This window comes from Colias philodice, chromosome 29, assembly GCF_061535455.1.
Source record: "Colias philodice isolate Cphi_HAF_F1 chromosome 29, ilColPhil1 Martin Lab GWU primary, whole genome shotgun sequence".
NCBI classification, from domain to species: Eukaryota; Metazoa; Arthropoda; class Insecta; order Lepidoptera; family Pieridae; genus Colias; species Colias philodice.
Genome location: NC_143114.1, coordinates 3,182,448 through 3,198,990, shown reverse-complemented (window position 1 = coordinate 3,198,990; position 16,543 = coordinate 3,182,448). Strand labels below are relative to the sequence as shown.

Here is a 16,543-nt window from a genome sequence, read left to right as displayed (position 1 = left end):
TCCTCTTTGGTTCGCAAGCTGAACCTCAGAACAAAGAATCCTATGGAACTGCCGTAATTGTTCAATTTGACGCGGAAATAATAATGATATACCCATCTCTTTCTCACAACAGTGGTTTTACCTTAGAAAAAGCATCTACACTCTTTTTATTAGCGCTCTCTTCATTGGCATCGATGTACCTTTGCTGCGCGGACGCCATCTTAGTATACGGTTTTGTTTACATGTGAGAAGATGTAATTGTGAAATTTTTATGATTTTCCAGTGTTTTTCGACCATAATCGAGTGTAATAAGTATAATTGAAAATAATAATAGGTACCATGAAGTGTTCTATAGTAGGTTGTGGCCTATGCCAAAGCAAAAACAGGCCGAATCTAACCTTTCAACGGTAAGTGGCTAACATTTTGTTAAATTGTTGCTTATATTAAAGTGTATTTATTATCAAGTGTATAGAAATCTTTTAATCATTTTACATTTAATCGTCTTAGTTATTATGAGCTCTAGAAACCCGCAATATTCTCCTTATTTCATTTGCATCGAAAACATAAACATGAGTGCTAGTGTCGAACATCATCGCATAAACACCTTATCGATAAATTATTAATTTGTTTATTAATTACGTGCGAAGTTATATATTGTTGTATATTTTCTCGTTTTAGTTTACCAAGTAACGAATCCCGGCGAAAGGCATGGTTGGAAAAGATTGGCATAGAAAATATCCGGCCAGGAACTAAAAACATTAATGTGTGCTCATTGCACTTTGAAGAGAGCGCATTTAATAAGACTTTAAACATTGTTTGATTGAGAGATGATGCTATCCCAACAGTATTTGCAAAGGTAAATAATTCATCAATCTTTTTATTAAACAACTAGCTGCTCCGCGCGGTTTCACCCCCGTGGCTCCAATACTGTTGGTCGAAGCGTGGTGATATATATTATATACCCTATAGCCTTCCTCGATGAATGAGCTATCTAACACCGAAAGAATTTTTCAAATCGGACCAGTAGTTCCCTAGACTAGCGCGTTCAAACAAACAAACAAACTCTTCAGCTTTATAATATTATAGTATAGATTTTATTTAGCTCATCCTGTTTGTTTTTTTTAGGTACAAGGTAGTAATTGAAATTGTACCCCCTTACTGTTGACCGATTAATCTAATTGCTATATGCTTCACAATATCTTTTTTGACATAATGCTCTAGAGACCTAGACTGTCATGAGACAAGTGGTGTGATGACTGGTACTTAAAACCTACTGAGTTATTTTTTAGTTTTTAAGATATTACCTACATTATTAAAATCTTTTAAAGTGAAACTTTTATTACATCGTCTCAAACTTTTTCTATACTTAATATTGTAAAAAGGAAAGATTTGATTGTGTATGCACAAAAATACCTCTAAACTACTGGTCCAATTTTTTTAATTCTTTCGTTGTTGGAAAGCTACACTTTCCATAAGTATATAATACACTATGTTTGTTCAATAAATTATTTTCATAAAAAAAAATTGTTAAAATACTAAAAGTTTTACAATTTACCAAACATTGAGTCCATGTTTCTGTAGCAATCTATTTATTATTACTTGGGACCATATCTAATGTAACACACATCTCTTTCAGGCAGACCATCCATCTCAATTTGCTTTAATTGACATATCAAATACTACTGATCAACCATCATGCTCAGGTTATTCACATCCACAAGATGCCAAGGATCTTGAATTGGTAAGAGCAGTTCTTGAATAGAAAACCTATATGAAATAATTCTTGTTTAAAAAAAGGGAACTTCAATACGTAACTTTTTCATAGTCTTAGTCATACATGCTGAGATTCATGTGTATAATTATGAGAACTGTTATCAATAATTAAAATTTATTTAATGTTTTAGGCTTCAGCACTCGAAGAATGAAAAAAATAGAAGAAAAAGTGGAGAAACAGAGAAAGAAAATTAAATGTTTAAATGAAGTGGTCCGTCAACAAATTTCCACACTGTATATGGCCAAGCTCATTTGCCGCATCTGTGACTACTGTCGCATGTACCTAAACATATATAGTAACCACTATAACTTAAATAAATTATTTTATGAAAAAATTGTGTTTGTTATTTAACTATACTTGCCCTTGAACATCTGCTTGAGTCACTCACATGTATTTTAGCCAGCGGCTCTGCTCTTTTTTATTTTCGTACATGCGAACGAAGTCGCGGGTAAAGAATGCTCTTATGATCGAATGGGTTGCTTGGAAGAAATTGCTTGGAGCAATAAAGCCGCCTTTTGACTAAATATGTCCTATTAAGTAAAATTTGTATTTTCTGTTTGTGTGCAATAAAGCTTATAAATAAATAAATAAAGTACCCTATGGATGGCTCCGGTCAAATAAAACCCGATGTTAAATTTCATCAAAATTGGCTTGTCCGTTTTAGCGTGAAAACGGAATATACATACATACACACTTTCGCATTTATAATATTATAAAACCTATCTTATGTGTTAATTCAAGTTACCCTCAATATGTGTGCTAAATTTCATTGTGATCGGTTCAGTAGTATTTGCGTGAAAGAGTAACAAACTTACACATCCATCTTCACAAACTTTCGCATTTATAATATTAGTAGGAAGTGATAGGATAGGATTAGTGAGGATACATAGGTATATAAAGAAAACCCTGTCAATCGCGAAAAAAATCAGCTGTTTCATATAAAACTGCAGAACGAAAATATCAAAATGTATTGATTACACACTACAGCCACAGTATTACAATATTATTTCCTATAGGAAATATGGTAATACTGTGCTACAGCTATCCCTAGTAGGTAGGTACAATTGCAAAATGGTTAATCCGAATCACGAATTACCGAGTAACGATTGCCCGATAGAAGTAGTTATCTTTTTTATTTTGTTGAAAGAAGTACCTCTTACTAGGTAAGCACCTACTGCATACTTATCATTCAAAAAGACAAAATTCTTATTACCTGAATTACCCATTCTTAACTCTATCATCAATCGATACAATATTATCGACTAGACGAACAAGTGAACGTCCCTAGCCCGCCATGTTTGTACCCCGATTTGTTTACTTAGGTATGCAGGAAAAGTACATGCATATGGCAGTTCCATATGATCGTTGTTCAGAGAGCTGAACACACATGTCATTATCTAATGTCAGTAGTCAGTACCTAGTCATTGTCAACAAATTCAAAAACAATCAATAGACGCCGCAAAAATAGGTTAATTTTGAAGATTTTTGTAAAGAATATATAATTTTAAAACATAATCGTGAATTAATAAAAGGATTTAAGTGGAATAATGTCAGACATCGAGGAACCAGCAGCAAAGATGTCGAAACTAGACGTATGTCCTACTTAATAACATTTTATCATTTATCGATTAACTTTAACCCTTATTCAAACGCGAGCCTGTGGAGGAGCTAACAAAAAAGTAATATACGTTCCTGGGTAATTTTGGGTCGTAGATTTCAAAAATACACACAAAAAAGGGGTTAGTGGGGGGGAAGTACCCTTTTTTCGGTGGGAAGTATATATCCCGTCATCTGTTCTCTCTTGTAAAAAGTTTGGAAAGGTGGGAACTATAGCTCCCAGTGTCCAATCCAGACATCAATATTTTAAAACACTAGTTAGTTGCCCTGACTCCACTTGTGAATTTAGTGTTATCGTAAAAAATTATAAAGATCAAGTTTTTTAATAAAGGAGGTGAAAGTACTCATCAATGCAAGTTTCTTTTACTGAGGGAAGAATTCGGGAATTGAAAAATGAATGACTTCAACATAAAAATGGCATTTTTCTAAAACAAAATAAAAACAATAGGTAAATACTAATGTATTGAGTTAATATTTCTAATTATCTGATCAGGAAATAACGAATAACAATAAATAAGTAGCTTATACCAACTAATAAAGATTTTTTAGACACACAGATTTTATATATAGAATTTCCGAATGTCGTGTGCAGTGACGAACACTGGGATGATATCTTCCCACTTAAAGACTTAATTTCAATCGACTCTACCAAGGTATATACGAAAGATTCTGGGCATATTTTTACGTTTCACGCAACCGTAATATAGTCTAGTTTACATAGCTAGAACTCAAATCTACTTATCTAATTTTTTTTGAGCACTACACCAAAAACTAAAAAATAACGGTCGTTTTCGGCTGCAAAATCACGTCACCTAACTTTGACGTGTGTTTACCATGACATGTAATAATTCTCTGAAAAGTGTTTCCATGAAAAAAAGTTCTCTAAAATGTTAAGATTGCGTAGATAAATATTACACTGCATTAGGTTTAAGCATATAAAAATAAAACACGATTTACTTCAATCTGAGACGTGGGAAGTATAGCTCCCAGCGTTTTAATAAGGGTTAAATTGTTATATTAAATTGATAAACATTATGATTAATTCAAATAATACTACCTACAAGAAGTTAAGTTTCTTGGCTATTGGGATATGGCTGATGCATTATTCATACATGTGTTTCACTGATCGATTTTTCAAGACAAATAGGTGATCAGCCTTCTGTGTCATTTGAATAATACTAGAGGCTGTTATTCCTATAATTATTGAATTATGGACGAAAATTTTTCCAAATGCTATTATTTTCAAATTGTTGTACCTAGTAGCAAAGAACTTAAAGAATTTGGAGTACATTTCTGTAGCAATTCAAATTTTTATTTCTCCAACTAATCTAGTTTTAGAAGAACTTTTGAAATTCCAAATTCAAATTCAAAATTTATTAGTTTATTATTAACTGAATAACTTTGACTTTGTAATAAATAATAAATAATAAATAAAATAGTAAATACCTTGTGTTCTTTCTACTTAGGGCCGATTTTTCAATCCTTGGTTAAAATTTATCCATCCAATAAAGTAAACTATCAAATACAGACAATTAGAATATATTTTTGAAATGGTAGTTTAACCGAACAGCCAGATCCGACCACGACTCAATAGATTTTCTATTTTGTCTGTGATTCCGGGGCCTGATGGATTAATATGTTATTCGATGAATAAGTTTTAACCAAGGATTGAAAAATCAGCCCTTAATAAAATAATAATGACCATGTTCTTTACTGTGAAGTAATTGGCATGTCATGTAAATATAGTCATGTAAGGTACTGCATGCATTAGATTTTAAGTTTTTACCATTGCACATATTATGTGTTTCATGTCTTCATATGAAAATCGTTTTCATCTATTAAAGTGAACGATCAATCTATTTAAAAAATGTGTGCGTGTAGGTACTAGTGTACACACGTAAGAAGAGAAACTTCTTTATGACCTTATTTTTCAAAAAATAATTTACTATATGCAACTTTACAGAAATACGTCGAATCACGCGTGGTAGGGATAAGAAAAAGATGGCGCGTAACGGAAAAATGTTACACTAAATTTTTTTCCAACCCCGATAAAGAAGTTTCACTTCAAAAATACACAGTATAATTTAATATCTGTTGAGAATTACTAAAGTGCTGAATATGCCATTCGCACGGGCATATAACATGGGCGTGGCTTCCCTGAATTAGTGTCCAAGTTTACGTCAGTATAGTGTTTTACAGTGTATAACTATTCTTTATCTCCGATCTGCATGAAGCAGACATGGGTGTAAAGTTTATTATTAATAATTAAATGTAGTTTTAAAGTAAATTTGTTTTTTTTTTGGGCCTTCAACTGTAGACGTCATGATTTGAGTTTATCTTTAAGAAAATATAGCCAAATATATACAAAATGTTTATGATATGAATGGATGTGTTATTTCAGGGTACAGAGCCTGGTATTGAAGAAGAGTTAGATGAGGGTCAGGAAGAATGGTTAAGTGAAGGCTTGCTTACTGACGATGATGGTAATATGGTAAGTGTAATATGCCTTTATTTATTTAGCCTACTATTTTACCAAATAAATATTTTCAACAAAGTATATACATATTACAGAATTATCAAATTAAATCTCTAATTTGTTTTGTGGCCTCCCCCAACTCCCCAGCCTCCCTCAACTCCTACTTTTGGCGTTTATTAAAAAACCTTTAATTAAATGCCTGGTTCACATTTTAACAGTCTAATGATTAAATTCATACAATAATGTAGGCATTCAAACATTTTTTTATGGATTATTTGGCTGGACTGGAATAATCTAAACTCAGGTTTAAATTATTATGTCACTATGTGTGTTTAAAAGAATATTTAAATTAAATTATACACAATATGGTACTATATTATTATATATATTCTTATATATTCTTCATTCTCGTAATTTACGAAAACAACTTGTAAAAAGATTTGTCGAGTTATTTTCATCTCTTAGTCGTTTCAATGTTTCAAAATGTCTCTTTGCCATACACTATTTACAATATTATTTAAATAAAATGTTAACTAGCAGAAATAATCATAGCATCTTTTTTTATTAATCCTTCTTTTTCTTTTAATCTTTAATTAATAATATATTTATAAACAACAGCAAGAAGAACGTCTAGACAACACGGCGAGCCACGACGGTACATTGTCGAGTCTGGACGCAGACCACGTGGCTGATGAACAACATCAGACAGAGGATATCGAACAGGCTCTAGGGGATATGGAGAATAGTATGGTGAGATTAATTTTGCTTTTTAAGCTATTGCATAGCTTCTGTCGCGGGCCTTGAGCGTGGGGACCGAATCCAGAAATTCCGTAACGAAAAAACCTCACGCTCCCCACTCCGACGGGCACGGAGGTGTGGCTTGAAGGCATAGCATGCAATAGCTTTACCGCGGCAGTCCCCGAGTGACACACGTCTTTTATTTTTCTAATTTTTTCTTACTTATGTGATATAATATCATCTTCAAATACTTCAAGAGAAAAATTTTCTAACTCATAACTTGTTACATGAAAGAAAAAGACCTTTGTCTGTTTGTTTTTTATCTTCTTGATTAGATGTGTGAATAATTTTATACCCGGCGCGGCGAATGATGATCCCTATGACAGTTCGTCTTAGTGATTGCTCGTATGATGGGTCGTGTCGATACTTTACTATTTTATAGGCAAAGGCGTGGTTTGCATTCAGCCACGTCGGTAAACATGTATTAACAAATATTATAAAATGAATTTTTAACTAACATTTTTAACTAACATTTTTAACGTCTTTTATGTTGTTGTTGTTGTATTAATTTAAGTTTTTTGCATAGATTAAGTAGGTTAAAGTAAAACGAAAGTTTTCCAAAACATAAAAATGCGCCTTATCATTTTCACGTAATTTTTAACCCGTTTAACACAGTGTATATTATTTTATCGTGAAAATGGAAGCCCCCATTTAATTTGTCTAAAAAACTTATATTATCATAGGTAAGTAAATTAACGCGAACGGTAATTAAATAATTAATTATGCTGCGAACTTCTGTTCCATTCAATAGTGAATGAACTGAAGCTTAAGCATGGAAAAAATGTGATCTCGTTTCCATTATCGAAATTTGTTTATCGATACTTTCCGCACTAGTCGATAAATGCCAACGATGTAAATTTTGTAGGACGTAAACGTAAAGTCAGATTGATATAATTTCTCGTAAATGTTAAGAATTGTTATAATTCCAACAGAATATCATTGTTATGGCATAAAGCTACGTAAAAATTAATAAATGCCATTTTTAGACGCTTCCAATACGTTTCTAATTTAATGGTGACGCCATTACAAGTTTGTCTCTTGAGAATAATTGTCAGTGTCATAGGGATCATCATTCGCCGCGCCGGGTATAGAGATTATAAACAATTCGTAAGCATAGAACTGAGATGAGGTCCTGGGTTCGATTCCTGGTGGAGACGAAGAAAAAACATCTCGTCTGGCAGGACACAGAAGGCTGATCACCTACTTGTCCCTAAAGAAAATCGATCAGTGAAACAGATGTATGCATAATGCATCTGCCCCTTACCCCACTAGGGGGCAATGGACATTACTTTATGTTCATTGTTTATATTCTTTGTATTATTTTTTTCAGACAGAACAACAAGATGGCACGGATACATTTTTCGCGGGAAAAACGAACAATGAAGACGCGAAAGGGGAAAGTGAATTGGACGAGTCTATCAAACAGTCGGACGATGATGGACATGATACTGATGAATTATTGGTAAGTTTTGAAGGGAAACTTCTTTAGGCGCGTTGAGAGTAAAATTTCAACGTCACGTTGCATGGCAATAAGTGGCAATACCGTCACGTCATGGAGTAAGGCGGCGATTTTTTTATCTTTGTATCTTGTCAAAAAAGTTTCACTTCTGACACGTGTGCCCAGCATACACGCTCTTTTTTTATAATACTGTTGTATTTAGGTATTATAAAAAATCTGTTTGTTACCCACGGTTTTACCCGCATTGCTCCGCTCCTATTGGTCTTAAACCTACCTGCCAAAGGGGCAATATTGGAATTGACTCCTTAATTGTGATGTGTATAGGCAAGTAGGGGCAAGAACAACTGAAATTGCTCCTACCTCCGTGCAACCGAGATTCTGCAGGGGCAATATTAGAATTGGCCCCTAAATTGGCTCCTTAAATGTGATGTGTATTGTGTATAGGCAAGCAGGGGCAATTTAGAGAACAGTTGAAATTGCTCCAAATGCCATACAAGTGAGATTCTGTATTTTGTATGCTTAAATATTTTAAAGTACGCAACGGATTTCAATGCGGTTTTTTTTAATAGATAGAGTGATTGAAGAGGAAGGTTTATAAGTATAATTTATTAGGTTATAGATACAGCGGACGAAGCCGCGGGTGGAAAGCTAGTTCATATACAATGTAATATTTTATTGTTTCATCCAATTTCCAGAGAATGCTCGGCGAAGACGATCAAAACGGTAAAGTGAAAGCGGTGAAAAAGAAAATGGAGATTCTAAAGAAGGAAGAATCGACTGATGATGACGAAGAACAAATGTTCCGTGTAAGTTTTAGCAACGTTTGTATTGAAATTAATAAGTATATTTATATTTTTTTGTAGGAATTGAAGTGAAACTTCTTTATCGGGGTTGGAAAAAAATTTAGTGTAACATTTTTTCGTTACGCGTGACATTTTTCCGTTACGCGCAATCTTGTTCTTATCCCTACCACGCGTAATTCGATGTATTTCTGTAAAGTTGCATATAGTAAATTATTGAAGTGAAACTTCTTTATCGGGGTTGGACAAAAATTTAGTGTAACATTTTTGCGTTACGTCCATAGAGTTACGCCGTACGCGTGACATTTTTGCGTTACGCCATACTCGTGACATTTTTAAGGTCATAAAGAAGTTTCACTTCTTACGTGTGTACTCTAGTACACGCATACCTTTTTTTTTTGATAAATAAGGTCATAAAGAAGTTTCACTTCTTACGTATGTACACTAGTACACGAACACATTTTTTGAATTTATAAGAAGTTGGTTTTTATAGAAATTTCCTATTGAATTGTGATATTTTAAATAATTCCGTACTTTAATATTATGATTACTTTTAAATTATTTTTTTGAGAAAAAACATAAGTTGTCTATATTTATTTATACATGTCTATTATATTTTAGTTTTCATAAATTATTTACTTGTTTCCAGGGTGCGAACATAAGAAAATTAAAAGTTGCCAAGAATGTACTAATGAAAAAGCCGCCAACGAAAGCGGAGCCCGAAGACATGAGTGACGAGGATAGCTTTATGGTGAGTTCCATGAGAGTGAGGGAGACAAAACATAATATGTCATGTTCATACTAGTGTTTTTGTTTTTTTCTTATGTAAAACTAGTGTTCCGCCCCGGCTTCGCCCGTGGTACATTTTTAGTATCCTATGTCCTTCTCCTGGCTTTAAACTATATCCCTGCCAATTTTCAGCTAAATCGGTTCAGCCGTTCTTGAGTTATAAGTGGAGTAACTAACACGACTTTCTTTTATATGTATATATAGATTTTGCCTGTATGACCGGGGTAAACTCAAAAATGACTACTTGCATTTACTTCAAATTTTGTACATACGTACAATAAAATATTTATTTATTATATTGACTGACTGGCCGGTTGGCTTGGTTGGTAGTGGCCCTGCCTTCGAAGCCAGAGGTCGTGGGTTCGATCCCCACCCGGGGCAAATATTTGTATGATGAACATAGATGTTTGCTCTGTGTCTGGGTGTTAATTATCTATATAAGTATTTATTTAAAATTATATATGTATGTTTATCAGCCATCTGGTTTCCATAACGCAAGCGAAAGCTTAGTATGGGATCAGATCGTGACGTGTGTGAAATTTTTCCGAAATATTTATTTTATTTATTATTTACTAGCTTTCCGCCCGCGGCTTCGCTCGCGTTTTCAGAGAAAAACCCGTTCCCGTAGGATTTCCGGGATAAAACCTATCCTATGTCCTTTCTCGGGTATCAAAATAATTATATCTATACCAAATTTCATGCAAATTGGTTCAGTAGTTAAGGCGTGATTGAGTAACAGACAGACAGACAGAGTTACTTTCGCATTTATAATATTAGTATGGATTTATTATTTATTTATCATTTCAGTCTTCAGACGAAGCGGCGACAGTTAAAAGAATATTCGGTGTGAACAGGCTTAATAATGTCGCGTCTAAAAGTACGACGAAATCTGGAGTCATCAGACCAACTATAACCGTCACTAAGAAAGTCGTCACCGTTGATAGATCGGGAGGTAAGAAAGATAGATAAATATTTGTGAGTATAAGAAAGATAGGAAAGATATTTCGTAAGTAGTAAAAGAAAGTATAGTCGAGCCAATTTAATAGGCAACATTTGACGTCTATCAATTGTATCTTCGAAGAGAGGTTACCTGCTTAAAAACATCGGTTAAAGTGAATTAATCGATACAGACTTGAAACATTTGTCAATTTTAAAATTCATCAGGCTAATCCCTGTCCCAGTAATATACTTTCTTTCGTAAATTTAAGGAGCAAAATAAGACAAGTATATATAATACATAATTAAAAAAACAACGCATTTATTAATTATTTATGATGATTTTTATTCACAAGTAATCAATGCATTCGATTCTAGATGTCAGATTTCGATTTTTAGAGTAACGTCTCTGGTATTTAAAAAGAAAAAAGGTTTATTGACATAAAATTGTAGCGACGTCAGTTCTTTAAATCATAAATTGTTTATTACAGTAAAATCAAATCTTAAAATTACTTGTATCGGTCATTATTATTATAAATATGTAATTGTAATTGAAAAAAGTTAAGCTAATGTGCAGCTAACAGAACGAAATAACAAGTTATTCTATTGCGTCGTTACTAGGTTACGTTGTTGAATTTTGTTGAACTGACTAATGTTGCCTATTAAAATGGCTCTACTATAGAAGAAACTAAGCATCAACATACATATGAAAAAATTTAAACAGTAAAGACAATTCGTATAAATTTATAAAGAATAGAAAAAATTCGATCACGAGACGGGATTCGGGTGGCTGAATTAATCAAGCGTCCACTTTTTTATACTAACCGATATTATCTAGCTTTACAAAATATTTATAAAGTATTAGTAGTCCGCCCCGGCTTCGCCCGTGGTACATATTTCGCAATAAAAGGTAGCCTATGTCCTTTCTCGGGTATCAAAATATCTCCATACCAAATTTCATGAAAATTGGTTCAGTAGTTTAGGCGTGATTGAGTAACAGACAGACAGACAGAGTTACTTTCGCATTTATAATATTATAGTATGGATTTGAACGCCATAAAACCAAAAATATCAAATTCGAATTTGATATTTCTAACAATTCGATCACAAGGCCGGATTCGAACTCGCGTCTTTTTGCCAAACCGTAGCAACGCCTAGCCTCTCAAATTTATTACTATACTAGCTTCCGCCCACGACTTTGTACGTGCATCCCCGTTTTTCCCCGTTCCCGCAAGAATTTCGGGAAATCCTTTCTTAGCGGATGCCTACGTCCTAACATCTACCTGCATGCCAAATTTCAGCCCGATACGTCCAGTGGTTTAGGCTGTGCGTTGATAGATCACTATATCAGTCACCTTTGAGTTTTATATATATATATATATATATATTATATAGATAAAAATAAAATATATATTTATTTATTTTTACAGACAAACCCGAATTGAAGAGCATAAAGCAAGAGGCACCAGAGACACACGTGAAAACGGAAGACGTTGAACAGTTTTATGAAGAATTCCTGGACGAAGATTTTGATGAGGTACATTTAAAATTATTCATTTAATCTTATATATAAAAATGAATCGCAAAATGTGTTGGTAAGCGCATAACTCGAGAACGGCTGAACCGATTTCGATAATTCTTTTTTTATTATATTCCTTGAAGTACGAGGATGGTTTTTATGTAGAGAAAACGTAAATTTGTACCACGGGCGAAGCCGGGGCGGACCGCTAGTAATAAAAATATAAATTATTTATTGAAGCTTCATTATAGGTTAGTAAACCACATTTTTGTGTTTTATAAAGATTTTAATTTATTGACTGACCGGTTGGCTTGGTTGGTAGTGGCCCTGCCTTCCAAGCCAGAGGTCGTGGGTTCGATTCCCACCCGGGGCAAATATTTGTGTGATGAACATAGATGTTTGCTCTGTGTCTGGGTGTTAATTATCAATATAAGTATTTATTTAAAATTACATATGTATGTATGTTTATCAGCCATCTGGTTTCCATAATATAAGCGAAAGCTTAGTATGGGACCAGATCGTGCCGTGTGTGAAATTTGTCCGAAATATTTATTTTAAATTATTTATTAACAAAAAAATAGCATATTTTGTGGTAGCCATTTTAGAGCAACTTTTTTCGTTATTAATTCAGTAGAGATTACATTACTTATTGGTATTTCATAATATATTTTTTTTTAATTATGTATAGATTATGCATAGTATAAAACAAAGGGTATCATTTAAGCTATCACCAATTTAATTAGTTTTGTGTTTCTTAAATAATAGGGTTTGTCCTCAAAATAGTAGATCTGTCACCAAAATGTAGTCACCAAACAATGCAAAGTCAGTTCCACAATAAATCACCTAAAATCCTGAGATATAAGGTCTAGTACCAAATAAATATTTTTGTATGTATTATAATAGGTGTGTCCTAATAAGTATTTAAGCAAACTAATTTAAAGAGATCACCAATAAATCATAATATGTTACTAGAAAATTGCATTTTAAGTTCAAATAAAAAATTAGGGTTGTCATCATCGTTTCAACCAAAAGATTCTGCTACTTAAGTAGGTTCTAAATTTCCACTGGTAGTATAAATTATATTTAAATAATTTTTTTAGCAGAGTAGTAAATAAAACAATTAAAGTCAAAATAATCAATATTTATTGTTTAAAATAATTACCACTGAACAATCAGCGCTGGTTTAAAATAGCTGGCTTATGGCTAGCAGAATAGTAGATAAAACACTCAATTAAAGTTAAAATAATCAATATTTATTCTTAAAAATGATAACCACTGAACAACATTTGGTCATCATTGGTCAATTTTTAAAGCGCGCCAATTTGTCTCCGCCCCTTTGATCATTTTTTCATTAAAATTATAAATTGATGTATTAAATTGGTAACGAATACTATTAATTTAATATCTGAACGAAATAAAATGTTACTACTGTATTGGTGACAAAATATCAAATAAAAAGGAGTCGCAGTCAGGGATCGATAATCGATTTATTTGGTGACAGATCTACCATTCTGAGCACAGAGCTATTATTTAAGTAACAAAACTGTTATTATAAGAACGAAGTTTATATTCATGTAATGCAATATAATTTTATTGGTTATCGATCTCTTATTTTACACATATATTAACATTAATTTGATAATTCATACCTGGGAACAATTTTTGTTTATCTGAGAACGAAAATATTTCGTGGTGATAGATATATTTATTAGGTGATACAACTTGATGACAAATATAAATTTTGGTGATAGACAATATAGTTCCCTAAAACAAAGTCGCTTTCTCTGTCCCTATGTCCCTATGTATGCTTAAATCTTTAAAACTACGCAACGGATTTGGATGCGGTTTTTTTAATAGATACAGTGGTTCTCGAGGAAGGTTTTAGTATATAATTTATTAGGTTTTAGATCAAGCTAGTTTAATATAAATTATATTTTCAGGAAACAGTTATGGAAGCGATGAAAGAAAATAAACAAGACATTATGAAGCCAGAGGAAATGGACGAAGAAGTGCCGTCCGATTGTGATTCTAATTCAGACGATGATTCTTTGTATGATGTATGTATTTTTGTATGTATGTTTGGGTTGAGCTTGGAAATGGCTTGGCTGTTCTTGAATATTGCTTTTCTTAAAGTTTAAATTTGTTTTTCGGAGTGAAGAGTTTGAATGATGTAATACACTGACACTGCTTGTTTTAAAATGATTTTTTTTTTCAAAAGTTGAATGCTTTATTATTTCTTAGAGATACTGGTAATTTTTTGTTTTAGTATTTTTTACTGAACCAAAAAAAATGTAAAGAATCAAATGAATCCAGTAGAAATTTAGTTAAAGTAGGTACCAATGTCAATGAAACTTTTTTATTACTAATTGGAAAATAAAATGAGGCTGGAACACAATACACAATATCATTTGGTTACATAACATAGTATATGTCACTACATATATAGGTATATTAAGAAGAGCTGGAACGTCAACACATTTACACATTGCACATGTTAGGCCGGGAGATACTGACACAAAATTTCGGGTCATTTGTAACAGGATGGCGGTCTAGAGGGGTCTTAGTAGCAATGACAAAAAGAAAAATGATGGTCAGAACGCTGGTACCGGCGGACTAGTCGCGTGGGCGTTAGTCACACTCGTCGGATAAATAGCGAAAGTCCAACGATTTGTAACACAAAAATTTTAGAATTTACCGATAGCCCTTAAAAAAGATGTAGGTAGGCGGTAGTGTCATGCCATACAGTTACGATGTGACTTACAGTCCGCCATACCGACGTGAATGCGTTGATTTAAAAAAAACAATTCAACCATTTGTACCGGGCTCACTTTTGCACAGGTAACCATCGTCGTGCAGCCATTTACTAAAATCGCCATGCCATACTTTTCGGACGATTCCAAATGGTCGCCATACCGCGGAATGCGCCATGTCAATTATATTTGCATACTAGATTTCCGCCCGCGGCTTCGCCCGCGTTTTCAAAGGAAAACCCGCATAGTTCCCGTTCCCGTGGGATTTCCGGGATAAAACCTATCCTATGTGTTAATCCAAGTTACCCTATATATGTGTGCTAAATTTCATTGTAATCGGTTAGTAATTTTTACGTGAAAGAGTAACAAACATCCATACATCCATACATCCATACATCCATACATCCATACAAACTTTCGCCTTTATAATAGTATTAAGATATATATATATATATATATATATATATATATATATATATATATATATATATATATATATATATCTACAACGCACCCATTTTACAATTCAAGTCTAAAATGAAACTAGAGTCGCATTTATTTTTGAACATACTGTAAGTGAAATTGCATAAGTGTGAGTACTGTGAACATGCCAGCTTTCCCTAATTGACCGATACTATATAACATAGTATATGTAACATAGTACATAGTATATGTATAGTGTATAGTAACATAGTATATCTCTCTTTAAATAAAATACTGTACCGTTTTTGATGATATTCTCATTTCCAGGACTTTCCATCATCAGACTCTGATGATATGGACGAGTGGTTCACTTTGGACATAAGAGATGAAAGGGCTGGAGATTATATACCTTTATTAGGTATGTATATATTTTACTGTATATAATCTATACTTAATATTATAAAGCTGAAGAGTTTGATTGTTTGAACGCGTTAATCTCAGGAACTACTGGTCCGATTTGAAAATATATTTCGGTGTTAGATAGCCCATTTATCGAGGAAGGTTATAGGCTATATATCATCACGCTACGACCAACAGGAGCGGAGCAATGCGGGTGAAACCGCGGGGCACAGCTAGTGTAATATTTTAAATTTTTTTGAAGTGAAACTTCTTTAGGCGCGTTGAGAGTAAAATTTCAAGGTCGCGTCATGGCAATACCGTCACGTCATGGTCCATGGAGTAAGGCGACGATTTTGGTATCTTTGAAACTTGCAAAAGAAGTTTTTTTTTTAATTGTTCACGGGCAAGCGTACTCAATATTTTCATAAATATTTTACAGGTTCAAAAGCTCACAAATTACTGACAGAGGAAAAGGAAAAAGTCGCAGCGCGGATAGCGTACCTCCGAGAGAGTTTATCAGCGCTGACTAACAGCGGGAAGCAGCAAGCTGAACAGCTGAGAAAGGCGACTGCGACACTTGCTGAACTAGACGCCACTTTGAAGGCTTCGTGATTAAATATATATCAATAAAAATGTTTTTTTTCTGTGAAATTCTCATGTGAATGAGGTTTTTCAGTCACTAACTATAACCAGCTTAAAAAAATATCCTATTAACACTCTATTGCGACGTAACAGAAAGACAAATAAACATACTTTCGCATTTATAATAGAAATATTACACTCCAAAAAGCCTAAATTACTTACAAAGGATAAAAGTCTTTGGA

The 16,543-nt window shown here is 33.3% G+C and overlaps 1 protein-coding gene and 1 long non-coding RNA gene across 2 annotated transcripts; both read left to right on the top strand.

Annotated features, from left to right (window-relative positions):
• The first annotated feature begins 28 nt into the window (after positions 1 to 28).
• LOC149475840 (uncharacterized) lies at positions 29 to 2,739 on the top strand. The gene is made up of 4 exons (XR_016317956.1): positions 29 to 386; positions 658 to 835; positions 1,616 to 1,720; positions 1,884 to 2,739. It is a non-coding gene; the product is annotated as an uncharacterized LOC149475840 (long non-coding RNA).
• A 421-nt stretch (positions 2,740 to 3,160) lies between these two features.
• LOC149475839 (uncharacterized) lies at positions 3,161 to 16,352 on the top strand. Its single transcript, XM_089712899.1, has 11 exons — positions 3,161 to 3,345; positions 5,772 to 5,861; positions 6,465 to 6,596; positions 7,975 to 8,106; positions 8,799 to 8,909; positions 9,553 to 9,654; positions 10,500 to 10,644; positions 12,059 to 12,165; positions 14,088 to 14,204; positions 15,648 to 15,738; positions 16,159 to 16,352. The coding sequence occupies exons 1-11, from the start codon at positions 3,301 to 3,303 to the stop codon at positions 16,329 to 16,331; spliced, it is 1,245 nt and encodes a 414-aa protein (XP_089569025.1). The 5' UTR covers positions 3,161 to 3,300; the 3' UTR covers positions 16,332 to 16,352.
• The last annotated feature ends 191 nt before the right edge of the window (positions 16,353 to 16,543 follow it).

Coding starts and splice junctions, on each gene's coding strand:
- LOC149475839 (XM_089712899.1), top strand. CDS start 3,301: ATGTCAGACATCGAGGAACCAGCAGCAAAGATGTCGAAACTAGAC. Junction 5,862..6,464: donor CTGACGATGATGGTAATATG/GTAAGTGTAATA, acceptor TATAAACAACAG/CAAGAAGAACGTCTAGACAA. Junction 9,655..10,499: donor GTGACGAGGATAGCTTTATG/GTGAGTTCCATG, acceptor TTATCATTTCAG/TCTTCAGACGAAGCGGCGAC.